The sequence below is a fragment of the Poecilia mexicana genome, unplaced genomic scaffold (assembly GCF_051168715.1).
Source record: "Poecilia mexicana isolate PSO_F unplaced genomic scaffold, ASM5116871v1 scaffold_2, whole genome shotgun sequence".
NCBI lineage: Eukaryota > Metazoa > Chordata > Actinopteri > Cyprinodontiformes > Poeciliidae > Poecilia > Poecilia mexicana.
The window spans coordinates 9,301,008-9,316,141 of record NW_028263371.1 but is presented as its reverse complement, the minus strand read 5'-3'; the positions used below and the strand labels follow the sequence as shown (position 1 = coordinate 9,316,141).

Genomic DNA, 15,134 nt, shown 5'->3' with positions numbered 1-15,134 from the left:
TGGTGAGGTCAGCTGATGTTTAACTGGAGCTAACAGAGCAGGTGTGGTCTGACGGAGAGGTGGAGACACGCTGCTGCCAGCAAATCAAACCAATAAAAGGTGACAGGCAGATGACCGCTATAAAACGAACGGAGGAGCACACTGCATGGTTTTAAACAGGAAGTAGATGTGTTTGTTTTTTTGTGTGTGTTTTTCTGTGCTTTCAAAACACATTCGCAAAAATGGACTCTGCACTTGTCACTCCCGTCAAAAGCAATTTAAATAAAAAAAGGCAATAAAGACAAAAAGCATAAAACTGTAAGAAAATATTTAAAAATGGTATTTTCTTACACAAAGTCGACACGCATTTGGTTAAAATAAAACATCGACTCAGAAAGAATTCCTGCACATTCTCGACCTCGTGATGGCATTACATAAGAAAACGGAATGGTGCGTTTCTTGTCTTCAGGATCAGGCGCTGTAGTTCTTACAGTAAAACGTTTCAGTGTTTTATCCGTGGCATAATGCCTGAAATATTTAAACTATGGAGCAGGTCTGGACTGCTGGTGTGCAAACTCGGGTTCTGGGCTGTTCTGTTACGCCGCGATGCTGCTGGATGAGAGGATACGATGCTCTAAATGCGCATTATTCTTAGGAAATAAATTGAAGCCATGTGCATTTATTGGATAACAGTACTGGTTATAATGCAAACCACATTGTGCCTTTCCTCTTCTGCTTGGAGAATGCAGGACCAAGTGAAGAAGTAGTTAAATGTTTATTTGTTTACACAAAGAGTAATTTTCTCTCAGCCTCATAAAGACTGAAATGGTTCTGTCCCATTATTTTCGCAGCGTTTAATTTGTTTGTGAACAATGTTATGGAGAACTCAGCAGAGATTTTTTTTTTTTAATGAACAATTTTCAATGCATAAAAATCTTAATGATTCACTATTAATTACTGCAAACAGAGCTATTAGTTACTGAGGGAAAATTCTTTTGTTCAATGATACTATGAAACAGGGTTTGTTTTTTTTATTGTAATCAGCAGCAGCCTTTATCGAGTATTTGTGACAAAATGCCCAAAGTGGCCAAAGAGCAAGCAGGAAGGTCAGCACAGGTCAGAACCTGAACCCTTTAGCGATGTTCACACCCGGCTGTTCATCCATCATGACTCATCAGGCGCTCAGCCGTCTGACAAAACTGTCCCTGCAGTGGTTTGTAAAAGTATTCATACCATTAGAGCATTTCTTTTTACTTATTTTGCTTAGGGCCAGAACTTTAATGCGTTAATTTTGATTAATTAATTACATAGATTTTAACGTGTTAAAATTTTTTACTCATTTTAAAAAATTTTTTTTTTTAGTTTTAGTTTTACATATAAAAGTTCCAGCTGGAACCTTTATACTTGCGTTTCTGGCATGCCCCTAAATGCGATGCACACGCGACATCCACAAACAAACCAAAAGACAGCGAAGTCGCTTGTCTTGGACCCCTGAGGGTTCATTTTTGCCTCAATAAATAGCCTGATGGGACTCTGGAAAAGGCTGTTGTTGTGTACGTTGTGCATAAAGGAGTCGGCCGGTAACCGGAGCTACTCAAGCCTGAAATGCCAACTAAATGCAAAACATGTTGCCGCAGCACAGACGTACCCGGTGCTAATGTGAGTGTCCACAGGGCACATTTCTAAAGAAGTTTTTTTTTTTTTTTTCCAAAGATGATCCCTGAATGCTGGATGGATATAATGGCGCTTTTGCCCAAATCTGATGGTTAAATAATACAAATAACAGATGAAAAGCAACAAATCTCTTTGATGTTCAGCTCCTACGTCTATTTATTCAATAACGTAGCCGCAAAAAAGGGTTTTTGAATTAAAGATGTTGCTTAATTTGTCAACATATGATCTTCAATCAAATTGTGATCAAGTAATTAGAGACCTTGAAATTAACTCCATTAAAAATTATGACTAATTTTGTAGCAGTACAAACACAAACTTTGATCAATTGTATTTATTATGTGAAAGACTAAAGCAAAGTAGTGCATGGTTGAGAATAGTTGATGGTTTTCAAGACATTTGTTTTAATAGTAAAATAAAAATCCTAAACATGCAGACAATGCATATATATATATATATATATATATATATATATATATAAAACAAAACAAAAAACAAAAGAAAAACGCTGAAGTGCAAAAGTCTTCACCAGTTTTGATGTGAAAAATATTTCTGTGCACTCATGAGTTTGCTTTTGTTCGAGCGGCATGTCAAAGCAGCCGATCAGTGTGTGCGCGCTGACCTGCAGTGAAACCATGTCGGGTCGGTACTGCCGCCTGATGCCCAGGTCGTACATCAGGAACTTCAGCATGTCGAAAGCTTGCTCTTCCCTCATGTGGAGCAGCAACACTCCGGCCACAAAGCTGATGCCCTGGCAGTAGCCAACCTGCGGAGAAACAAATAGGAAAAGGACGCTTCATGATGACTTTGAGGAGATTCTTTACTTTGAATGTTTCTGTGAGCGGAGCAAAAAGGATTACAGCGTGTACCTCTGTGTCCATCAGAGAGTACGCCTTCAGCAAATTGTAGAGGGAAAGTTGGCCCGCTCCAAGCTGGGCTGAGAAGTACTGGTGTGTGGGGAAGGTCCGGCCTGAGGAGGGAGATGGATTTACAGCTATAAGCTTTTGTTATAAAAACAATGCTCCGTGTGAGAACTTCATTAACTATTCGCTGTTTGTAATTTTATGCACCACTCAGTAGTGGGACCACAGTTTCAGCTTTCCCATTAAATTTATTCTACATCGAAGCCCATTTTACCATGCACAGCTTGCAGACCTAATGTAGGAAGTGACTATAGTGAGTTTTTAATCTAACCAATCGAGGTAGTCACTAACAATATAAGTGGCTTTTACCCTTTGTTATAGATAATCCAAGGGACTGTATTGGCTGCTGCACCTTCCTGCAGGCAGCTGCTGGTTTAGTGACGAGTGGCACATAGAGCAGCTGAAACACTAGTCTTTAAATATCACGGCGGCGAAATTCAAGTACGAAGTTCATAAACTTTTAAATAAGCTGTATTATCAACAAATTAAAACAGAAAGTAGACGTGTACATTTTAGACAAGCACTTCAGAAAATTTGAGACAAATCCTGGAACCATCCGGACTGTGAGTCAAGTTGGAAAGAATTTAGTTTTTAATTTAAACCATGTGTGGTGTATTCTATGGACTTTGAGAAAATAGTCATTTCTGCAACTGCAACTTTAAGTGTTCAGCTTAAGAAATGTAAGGGGCATTCAAATTCAGTTCAAATGTATTTAATTTAATTACTTAAATTAAATACTCAAGAATTTAGCTCTGGAGCAGATTTGTATTTGTGTTTTAAATTCAACATATTAACTAAATCTCCACCCCGTGTGTAGAATAAAACATGTCTTTCTTCCTATAATTGTAGCAAAAAGAGAAGCATCAACTTCCATGTCCCTCCTTTGTTTTTAGGTGCTTTTGAAAGCTACACTACAACCGTCATCCGACTTCCTCACGTCTATTTCCTTTCTTCCTCACGCAAAGAAATGTTTGCGCAACTCATCGCAAGGAAAATCAGTCACAGTAAATTTCTAAATTTCTAATTTTCTTGTAGATTTTGAACTTAAAGATGTCGCTTCTGCCTGCAGTGGGGGCACCGATGAGAATATTTCCGCTTTTTTGTCGTGTTCAATCCTAGTGGGGTCGTGTGGTTAAGCGGAGGTCACGTAACGGTGAGCATGCCCACCTAAGTCCACCAGAATGGCGTGCTGCTGTGCGGTGAGCTGCTTCAGCAGGTCGTAGTAGGGGGTGTCTGGAGCTTGCTGGCGCTGGGGCAGCCTGTGCTGCAGCCGATGCTGATGGGAAAGGAGCAACCAAACCTCCCCGCGTCTGCTCTTTGGAACTCCTGCAGAAAAACAAACAAATAAGTCAAGTATAAGGTAAGGTAACATTTAATAATGTCAGGCTTTTAAAGTGCACCCATGCACTTCCCTCTCACCCTGGCAGATGGCTCTGTATATGTCCTCCTTGTCCTGCGGGTTTGTGGTTCTGCCTGGAGCCGTTAGCTTTCTCTCCCAGAGCGCCTGAGCTTCCTTGGAGCAGGTACACACTTCCTGGTAGTTGAGCTTCATTTTGCGGATGTGCAGCTCATCTCGACTCGCTTAGGTTGAATTCGGAGGTACGAAAAACAGATAAGGGAACAAACTGAACATCGCTTCGCTGAAGAGGGCATAAAAAGGGACAGGCAAAAACCACCAGGAGATGATGCAGACCATCAGTCCTTCAGCTGAGATGGAAACATGAGACACAAAAGCCACAATAACACCAAATAGAAACCAGATTATTCTAAAGATTTGATCGTAGTGATGAAGGGAACGGAAGGATAATTAAAAAAAAAAAAGTTGGTCACCCCCACCGCCAACCCCATGACATGCAGAAAAAAAGAAAAAAAAGGAAAGATGAGTTGAATGACTCTTGCAGCTAGCCACTAGTATCATGCAAAACCTCTTCCCTGATCCCAGAGGCTTCTGTTATAATGCTTACCTTCTACAGAAAACAGTTTTGCACTGTGAGGTCCTCAGACCAGCATTGAGGTCAAAATATCAGACAAACAAAAAGAGATGTGTTGGTGTTGGATTAAAGTGCATTAAAGTGATGTGCTCTTTTCTTTGTGTGTGTATTTTGAGATGTGCATGCATCAAAATATTATGTTCAGACACTCATTGCTGCTGAGACCTAATTCTGCATACGTCTATTGAGAAGTGCAATCTAAGATGCCATTTATTTTTGATGAATGGCATCTTAGAGAGCTGGACTGCATCCTAAAAATAAAAAATTCAATTTTTTTTTTTTATTGATCCTTTCGAATAATGTAGATTAACCGTCTTGTTCTTGGTGCTACATCAGCAGCAACTGCTTCCTTGAATTCAGAAATATTTTTCCACTGTGTCTCTGTTAAACCCTTATGAGTACAACAGGAACTGATCAATTGTAAAAACAAGGCGAGACTTTCAGCTGCTTCCAGTCACTGCCAAAAAATAAATTTAAAAAATACACAAACTAACCTGAATTTAGTCTTTTGTCTCAAGAGGCCATTCACTGCTGTGGCTGACTGAGATTTCCACAGAGTGTTTTGAAATAACTGCGTACATCTGTTAGATTTCTACACTATTTCAACATTTCTTAGACGTTTTACCTCGAGAGTGACATTTTCATTACCTACACGCTGCAAATCATCACAACTGTGATAAAGGTCTGAAACATCAGTCTGTGTACATAATGTGATTCACTCAGTAGACTGAGTTTGAATAAGTTAAGTTTTCAACAATATCTAAATGTATTGAAAACTGTACATCTACTGTAAATCACGTTCAAGCTGGAGAGTTAGTTGACACTTTTCCTCTTAGGATGCTGTTGTGCAAAGCAGGTCTGGATTTCAAACACAACATCATTGCTCCTTGCTCACTATTGGCTAATTTCTCAGCTGCCTTGTGCTTGCTCTTTTTTGGAGTTTATATATATATATATACTTTAATCATGAAAAGTAATACAAGTATCAACTATGTTTTCAACTAAACATAGTTGAAAAGTTATTAAAGAATGATGATTTATGCTCTTTAAGCTATTCTGGTGAAATGAAACTTTTTATAAACCACGTTGCAGTTTTTACAAATTGAACTAGTGAGGAAAATAAAACACACACACACACACAAGAGTGTAATTCCTGTTTCGGCAAGTATGAGGCCATCATAAGCACCATGTGTCCTTCATGTGACCGGCAAAGAATGCGCTCCAGGCTTAAAATGCCACTCTTCGGTGCGGTGGAGAAGGGATTTACGCTCACCTTCCAGCCTCTGATTCTCCTTTTCCATGCGCAGCAGCAGGATCTGCTGGTGGATGGCAGTTTTCCAGAGAGCTCTGTAATCGGCTCCCGTCTTCTTGGACTTCTTGTCGGCCGGCTGATCGGATGCCGGGGACAGAAGGCGCCTCAGAGGGTCCAGACCCGGGTCCGAGGCACGAGGTGACAGAGGCAGCAGCTCCGTGGCGTCAGAGCCGTCTGCAAAAAGTGTGTTAACACATGAACACGTGCTTAAAATTCACTTTGCTTTGCCATATAACAATAAGTTTGATTTACTAGCAGTGTCGAGTCCACAGAGGGTTTTAGAGGATAGTGAGAGCAGTTCCACACAGCTGCTTCTAATTTAGGATTTGTTGTCTCGAGTGGTTCTCGGCTATTAAAAGCACCTGCTTTCACACACACACAAAATACTGACAAAAGTTTTTAACTTATTCCAAAAGCTGACAGAAAAAATGGAGCATTTTGAAGTAAACGGGAATGTTTTCTGAACCGAGGGGATATTCAGTCAGAAACACGTAGACAAGATAACAAATTAAAACCAGAAGGAGATGGATTTAATTGTTGCCTTGTCTCACTGATAAACAATAATGGATCTGACTCTGACTGTGGTTCATTAGTCCAAAAAATGGCTGTGTAACCCTTTCAGTGACTTTGTTTCTTATCAGTGTTTCAAGTTCTTTAGTTTAGGGAAAGGTATGTTTCTTTTTGGGACGTTACAGTCTTCTTCGTGTTGCCAAACGGAGTCTATTTGGTTACAGGTCAGGTCTGCATGTGGCTAGAGAAACTGAAGGGGGGGAAAAAATTAACTCCTTGTAAGTATTTACTGCGTTAATGTGTAATCTTTTGCAAAGACGTCTGCTGTGGTTTATTTAACTGGAATTACTATTGCAGTCTTTAGAAGTTGTAGCATTTATTTATATTTCATTTCATATTGATTTACAAAAGGAAAATCTCACCAAGACACAAAACAAAATATTCTCTAAAAACATTTTCTGTGCGCTACTCAGAGAACCGATATGCAACTGAGTGAAATGACAAAAACATATTTCAATAACTCTAGTAATAGTGCTGTATTTTTGGGCTATCAGCCAAACTGTACGCATATTATCAAAGTACCTTAGCTTAATAACTCTGTCATTACACTGACAACATTTGCACACGATATTCATGATACAACATTTTCCTGTCGGTACATTGGTATCTTTCATTAAAGCAAAGGACGCCGATTACATGTTGCACATAATGATTCCTTGCAGAACAGCTTAAAGGATCATGTTACCCCACCTGTGTCCTGCATAGATGCAGATGGCTTGTTCATGGGTGACGCGACCCGCAGGAAGATCTTCTGTCTCCAGGAGACCCTGCGTGGGGTCAGAGGGAGACCTCCGCTCAGAGAGTCATTGCTGCAGCTTGACAGCGTCCTTTTCCTGCCTTCTCCATTGCTGCAAGAAAGAAAGAAAGGACAGATGTGTCAGAGACACCCGATAAAGGAGTCAGGTGTCACATTACACCAACTCTCTTCAACCCCTCTAATGATGGCAGACACAAACCAAACACAAGCACGATAGGAGAACTCGTCCAGCTTTTCCGGACAGTTCAGTTCATAAGCGGCGAAGGTGAACCTTCCCGAACAAAACAGCAGCCGCACACCGATTCCCCAGTGTCCGTGTTAATGAAGCAGCGGTAAACAGAAGAGACGTCGGCCACGGCCGAGGCGCATGCATTTCTGTTCTTTCTGAGAAAGAAGTTGATTGTCAGCGAAGGGGAAGAGACCGGTGGTGAGAGTTTCTGAAAAACTTTACGTTCGCAACCTGTTCGCAGACATCCCAGCTGTAGAAATACAGTCCAGACAGTCTGACAGAAGTGGGTGATGGTAAACCTTCACGATGCTGGTTGCTAGAATATGTAAAAACTTTTATGAATCCATTTCTGTAAGACCATGGGCGGGGAGGGGAGAGGTCTGCGGCACAGCAAAGAGCGAAGGGGAAGGTCCTGCAAAGTGTGCGCTTGGTCAGCTGTTCGGACTAAGCCCACAGCTTTCCCAGAATGACGATTTTTGGAGAATGAATTCAAGGAGTGACAAAACATTCAAGATGACTAAAGCCTTTAATGGAACAGGTTAGATCTTAAACAGCAAAATGATTTCCAAAAATGTGTGAAAAAAAAAAAAGAATCAACAAAGAGAAATAATTATTTCCACCTCTTGCTGTTAGTCACAAAACGCTTGAGCAATCAGTAAGCATTGTCAGGACACAAAAACCTGCCTGAACATGTGAGCAATGGGAAACAGGAAGTGACCTTGGTTCAAGACTAATGTCACTGAACACAAACAATCCGGCTACTCCATGCATGCCCCAGTCACTCCTTAAAATTCCTCCCTTGACACATTTACTCTAATGCTTCTCTGTTGTTAACCCAAGCAGGGCGTCGTCAGAAAAAGCTTTGGCTGCTAAAAGGGTCAATCAGAAAGAAAACCTCAGAGCGGACGAGTCATATTCAGCACATTCAAAACCCAAGGCTGAAACATCTGACCCCTAATCTGGGAGCGACGCAGTTCGAGAATTTAAAAAAGCTTGTCTTGATTCTTCGGATGCCACCTTGGAGTCTGGCTGCTCGGAGAACAAACAACACCTCACAGCGGCCCGCTGCGCTGCATCTCATTTATAATGGAAATGTTGACCTTTACTTTCTGTCACCCAGACATCTGAGGAGACAGAACCCACTTCTCAGACACACCGAGGTTTATCTGCTTTCACTGACGAACCAAACACGGTCACTGACTGGCCGAAGGTTACCGATGACAACCTTCCAAAATGAGACAGAAAAAAAGAAGAAGAAAATTGCAAAGCTTTGTTAGGTTTTAAACTGTGCAGCATCTTGCAAAAAAAAAAAAAAACTTCACATCTTGTTTTGTTAAAACCAAAAACTTCAATGTGTTTCATGGTACCGATGAACAACAAAGCGCTACACTGTTGTGAAGTGGAAGGAAGGTGGTGCGGTCGGTTTGAAATATATTTTACAAATAAAAACCAGAAAAGTGTGATTTACTCTGCTACCTCTAAATAAAATCTAGCTGAAACTCTGCTTTAAAAATTCACCTGATTTATAAATGGAGTTCACCTGTATGCTATTTAAAGTTAGCATAAATACAAAAGCTCCTAGAGAACATCAAGGAACATTCAGCATCATTCAGCCTACAGTTCAGGGAGAAAGTGCTGGAAGAGTTAGATGCAGGTTTGGGTTTTAAAACAATACCCCGAGCTTTGAACACATCAGAGAGCAACCTTTTAAAGAGTTTACAGCACAACTGCAAACCTAAAATGGACGTGATGGACGTCCGCTTCCACTCACAGGCCCATCTGGTGATAGGACAAGTAGTAGTCATGTAATCCTCTAATCTGAGCTTTCTGGAAGAAAGTCACTGTTGAATGAAGCCTATGCAAAGACCAAAGGCAAACGGATAGAAGAAGGTGAGCTAGATGGATAAGAACAAAACTGAACTTTTGAACTAAGAAGTAAAACGCAATCACCATCGCCGTGGTGATACACTGGGAAGGTGTTACGTTGTGGGGATGCAGTGGCAGCGGGTCCATAGGGGGCGCTGCCCTCTCTGATGCAGAGGAGGGGCAGAATCTTAAAATGATCTATAAACATGATTAAAAAATTGTATTTTCCTTAATTTAAAGATTTATAGAACCTCATCACCAGCCGACTCTCGTTCATCAGTGAATTTTCCTGACGGATTCCTATCAGGTAAAGCTGGTGGAGACAATCCAAAATAACTTGCGGCCATATTTGCAGAGAAAGTATTGGTCACAGGGAATGAACACAAATTAACTCCGTATCTCAGTTTCAACCCTTTTTACTAATGAAAGAGGGTTGAAAACAATTTATTGATTTCCTTCCATTTCTACAATAATGTGATGCTTTGTGTTAGTCTATCACAAAACTAAAACAAAAATCACAATAAAAATACACTTTGTTTTAGCCTGAAAAAAAAAAAAAAAAGCTTTAGTGGTACCGATATTTTTGCAAAGTACTGTCACGTCAGAAGAACGAAATGTAGTTAATGACGTTTGTTCGTCTCGGTGAAACACGCAGGAGTTTGCAGTGCAAAAAAGCTTTAGACGCACATGCAAATGAAACAGAAGGAGGATGTATCAATATCCCGCTCTAAACGGGAAGAAGGCCGGACTATCTGCAGAGCCGAGAGGAGGGTTAAAATAAAAAAAGAAAAAGGAAAAGAAAAGTCTCAAAATCCGGGAAACGAGAACAATAAGTTTGTGTTTATGTTGAGAAGAAGTTGAAAAGAGACTGGATAGTAGAGCTGCGAGTTACAAAGATTCAGCCAAACACGGATTATGGCTACTGCCATCCCAGCAACAGGTCAGCTGTTCCCATCCCACAGAAGTCATATCCTTCATCATCAGCTGTCTGTCTGTGCAAGGGAGGGGGGCGGGTGGTCGGAACCCCCCTCCGCTCACCTCTTGAGGCTCCCACTGTCCGTCAGGGAGCCCAGCGAACCCTGGTAAAAGCTTTTCAGGAAAGTGGGAGTGGAGAAGGTGGAGGGGAGGCTGAAGGAGGACTCCCCCTCTGAAATGCTGCGAGTTCTGGACACGGCCACGTGACTGGGGAGGGCCCAGCGTGAAACGCCCACAAATAAAATCATAAAAAAAAAGAGAACAAACATTACATAAAGGAAAGGAAAACAGTGAGAAATGCATGTGGGTCCAAAACACTGACAGGAAACCTGTGGTGCTATTGTTTCAGAGGACAGCGGGGGGATGAGGGGAGCAGATTTTAGACTGATCAAAGTGCTGCAAATAGATTACATTGTGTGTGCAGGAATCAAAAGGTCAGCGGAATATTTTGTTAGTTTTAAAGTGATTAGGGAGATTAACTGTAAAAAAAAAAAAAATCAACCAAATATCAAAGCTCAAAAAAACAGCAAAATGTGCAAAAGATTAATTCCTAAATGTGTAAAAGAAATGCACAAAATGACCAACTGTTTCAGGTACTTTACCTGGCCTGCAGCAGCTCAGGGTTGACGGAGTGCTGCCTGCGGAGCGGCGCCTGTTTGGTCTGGTTGGCCGGCTGGCTCTCGAAGGAGATGCGCTTCCTCACCGGCGGGTGGCTGAAGGTGTGAGCACGCCGACGGAACTGCGGCCCGGATTCCAGCTCGTCGTCCGGGAAGGCGGGAGGCGAGCCTGGCGGGGAGTGACCGGGAGACTCCTCATCCTGCTGGTCGGGACAAAACGCAAGATGTTTGTATGCGTGTTTGCCGCGCTCAGGCTGCAGATGTACCAAAAGATATTCTGCATAGCACGACACAAACCCACAAAAAAAAAAGAAAAAAAAAAGTTGTTGGAAATGAAATCTGCACTCACCTATTTCCTCACGGTTAAACTGACTTCACGCTTAACTTCTCCACTCGCCACTATTGAACTCTGTGCCTCATGCCTGCTGCTACAACTCCCACATCTATTGTACAGGTGCTGGTCATAAAATTAGAATATTGTGATAAAGTTCATTATTTTCCATAATGTCATGATAAAAATTAAATTGTCATATATTTTAGATTCATTGCACACCAACTGAAATATTTCAGGTCTTTTATTGTTTTAATTTTGATGATTTTGGCAAACAGCTCATGAAAACCCAAAATCCCTGTCTCAAAAAATTAGAATATTATGAAAAGGTTCTCTGAACGAGCAATAAAAATAATCATCTGAATCAACAAAGTAACTCTAAACACCTGAAAAAGATTCCTGAGGCCTTTAAAAACTCCCAGCCTGGTTCATTACTCAAAACCGCAATCATGGGTCAGACTGCTGACCTGACTGCTGTCCAGAAGGCCATCACTGACATCCTCAAGCAAGAGGGTGAGAAACGGAAAGAAATTTCTGAACGAATCGGCTGTTTGCAGAGTGTTATATCAAGGCACCTCAGTGGGAAGTCAGTAGGAAGGAAAACGTGTGGCAGAAAACGCTGCACAATGAGAAGAGGTGACCGGACCCTGAGGAAGATTGTGGAGAAGGGCCGATTCCAGACCAAATTAAATTTTCATCTCCATAAAACTTTTCAGCAGATGGAAGCATGAAGTGCTCCAAAATCTTCTGATAGCTGCTGCATTGATCCTGCCCTTGATAAAACCCAGTGGACCAACACCAGCAGCTGACATGGCACCCAGACCATCACTGACTGTGGGTACTTGACACTGGACTTCTGGCATTTTGGCATTTCCTTCTCCCCAGTCTTCCTCCAGAGTCTGGCACTTTGATTTCCGAATGACATGCAAAGTTTGCTTTCATCCGAAAAAAGTACTTTGGACCACTGAACAACAGTGGTCCAAAGTGCTGCTTCTCTGTAGCCCAGGTCAGGCGCTTCTGCCGCTGTTTCTGGTTCAAAAGTGGCTTGACCTTTGACCTGGGGAATGCGGCACCTGTAGCCCATTTCCTGCACACGCCTGTGCACAGTGGCTCTGGATGTTTCTACTCGAGACTCAGTCCACTGCTTCCCCCAAGGTCTGGAATCGGCCCTTCTCCACAATCTTCCTCAGGGTCCGGTCACCTCTTCTCGTTGTGCAGCGTTTTCTGCCACACTTTTTCCTTCCTACTGACTCCCCACTGAGGTGCCTTGATATAACACTCTGCAAACAGCCGATTCGTTCAGAAATTTCTTTCCGTTTCTCACCCTCTTGCTTGAGGATGTCAGTGATGGCCTTCTGGACAGCAGTCAGGTCAGCAGTCTGACCCATGACTGCGGTTTTGAGTAATGAACCAGGCTGGGAGTTTTTAAAGGCCTCAGGAATCTTTTTCAGGTGTTTAGAGTTACTTTGTTGATTCAGATGATTATTTTTATTGCTCGTTCAGAGAACCTTTTCATAATATTCTAATTTTTTGAGACAGGGATTTTGGGTTTTCATGAGCTGTTTGCCAAAATCATCAAAATTAAAACAATAAAAGACCTGAAATATTTCAGTTGGTGTGCAATGAGTCTAAAATATATGACAATTTAATTTTTATCATGACATTATGGAAAATAATGAACTTTATCACAATATTCTAATTTTATGACCAGCACCTGTATTCTAATGGATGATGTCCTATGACTCGGAGCATCGCACGCGATTGGCGGGGAGGACCTCACTGGCAGCAAGTCAGCACCAAAACCCTCCAATCTGCTCCTGTCCTGCTGTCACAGACCTCCCCTCTTGACTCCTGTCACCGCGCTGGACACGCAGTGACATTTGTGCTGCCAGTTCCTATCTTTGAACACAAACCACTTCCATTTCGGTGCAGAGCAGAGCTGCACAATGAACTCGCCTTTAATGAGGCTGTAAACAGAGGCTCACTTCCGCGTCTCTCCGTGTCATGATGAGGCTGAGCGGACAATGCGACAGACTGGTCTCGGCTGAAGTACAACTGGACATCCTGAGCGTCGTTTCCTGCTCGCTTTTACATCCCATCCTCGTGATGAGGCCCTCCGCAAAGCGCCTCGACGCAAACAGGTTTATCTGACCCCAGACAACGTTACTTGGGAAAGCATCTGTTTTGTCTTCTACTGGGTAATGTAGGACTTTTCTGAGGAACTGTGAATCTGACTGAAGTGTGCAAGGCAAAAAAACCCCCAAAAAAACAAAGAAATAAATAAATCTGCGGCGGCTCACAGATTCTGAGAAGGTAGAAGATATGCAGCGACGATAAAAGAGTGAATGGAGTCTGAATTTCCTCAAGCTTTACTGAATCTGACACGAAGAGTTTGAAGCAGGAGGCAATCTGGGTCATATCGGCAGATCTGAAGCGGAGGCTCTGCTGAGCTTCTGGAGATGTTGCCGAGAATTTTTCCGCAGATTTCTGAGAAACGTTCTCCCGCTGATGAACAAACTCCACCGGGGGGGAGTTTGTTCATCAGTCCGTCTGGCTGAGTTCAGCTGTTCATCCTGAACTCAGCCAGACGGACCAAATCCCCAAAACCACAGAGGCAGAATAAAGGTTTGCAGAGTAGTGCGGGTCTCTGCAGATTCATCTCAATTCATTAATTTATTCACTAATTCAATTCATAGAGGAAAACTTCTACATTACACAGATTCATTGCATATGTTCAGATATTTTACTGAACATATGCATTCAGTAAAATAACATATGAACATATGAACATATGCATTCAGTAAAATAACATATGAACATATGATTTCAGGTTTCCCCCCCTGAACGCAGCGACGGCTGTTTTGATTCCAATTAACCCGTTCTCGAATGGGTCACCTAAAAGTCGCTCCAAGGGCTGCAAATGGACACTCTTGTATGCAGACCCTTCAGGTTTTTCCCATGTTAACAAAAAAAAAAAAGATCTGGAGTAGTGTGACCAAAGGCCTGCACCTATAAATAAAATCAGATTTGAACTACTTCAACACTTTAACATTATGTGCAACTAAAACGCATTTCAAATTTATGTCATGAATTCAAGAAAAAACAGTGACTCACTCACCTATATTCTCTCCTTAAATGTATCTGACCATCTGAATAACCTTAAATGATAATATAAATGATCAAAGCTTATATTATATTTATTCATCTATATATTATACTCATATTTTCTAATTTTAAGATGAACTTAATTAGGTCAGCAGTAATGATCCTGTATCTGTGTCTTGATCGAATCATGCTGAATGCTTTTTTCACAACCTCGACGCGAGTCGTAAAAGCTGCGGCGGGTGTGTGCTCAACGGTCAAAATCCTCTTAACTTCACGCTGACGGGCAAACGGGACTTCGTTTCATACTCGCTTCACATTCCACACAACGGCAACAAAATGCGACCGCTTGTTACCAGCAGCTCGCCGACACCTCCGTAAACACATTCCGGCTCGGCCTCTCGGCCAGCTGCCCTTTAATCTTAAAAGCTCCTGGAAACAATGTGGAGCAAAATCACATCTTCAAGTTTTGAGGAGCCAAGGAGAGAAAGCAAATCCATCACCCTGCTCTGATGCTCAAGGCAAAGCTGGAGTGTAAAAGGGTTTAATAAGCCAGAGGGTTAAAAAAAAAAAAAAGAAGTGGGAATTCCCAGAATCCCCTGATAGACGCTCTGGGAATTCTCGTGTTTCTCTCTCTCAAGGACACTTACTCTTTCGAAACTGCTCATGCTTCCCATGCTTCCCAAGCGGCCCCGCATTCTGCTGGCACCCTGGTGACGGATATCAAGAGACAACGTGAAACACGGTGCGAAAAGATACAAGTGTTTGATAAAATAAACAATTAGGGTTTATGTGACATAATTGTTTTCTT

At 41.9% G+C, this 15,134-nt stretch overlaps 1 protein-coding gene across 4 annotated transcripts in view; it reads right to left on the bottom strand.

Annotated features, from left to right (window-relative positions):
• tbc1d4 (TBC1 domain family, member 4) overlaps positions 1–15,134 on the bottom strand; it is a 67,035-nt gene that overhangs the window by 33,939 nt on the left and 17,962 nt on the right. For 2 of the 4 annotated variants that reach the window (XM_088010384.1, XM_015003862.2), the window contains exons 11-19: positions 14,974–15,033; positions 10,876–11,093; positions 10,337–10,480; positions 7,137–7,294; positions 5,838–6,050; positions 3,993–4,154; positions 3,741–3,899; positions 2,520–2,620; positions 2,273–2,416 (exon numbers count right to left, since the gene is read on the bottom strand). In XM_088010384.1, the coding sequence (XP_087866510.1) occupies positions 2,273–2,416; positions 2,520–2,620; positions 3,741–3,899; positions 3,993–4,154; positions 5,838–6,050; positions 7,137–7,294; positions 10,337–10,480; positions 10,876–11,093; positions 14,974–15,033 (1,359 nt within the window). The remainder of the gene's footprint in view (positions 1–2,272; positions 2,417–2,519; positions 2,621–3,740; positions 3,900–3,992; positions 4,155–5,837; positions 6,051–7,136; positions 7,295–10,336; positions 10,481–10,875; positions 11,094–14,973; positions 15,034–15,134) is intronic. The other 2 variants (XM_088010379.1, XM_015003887.2) reach the window with 2 other exon arrangements.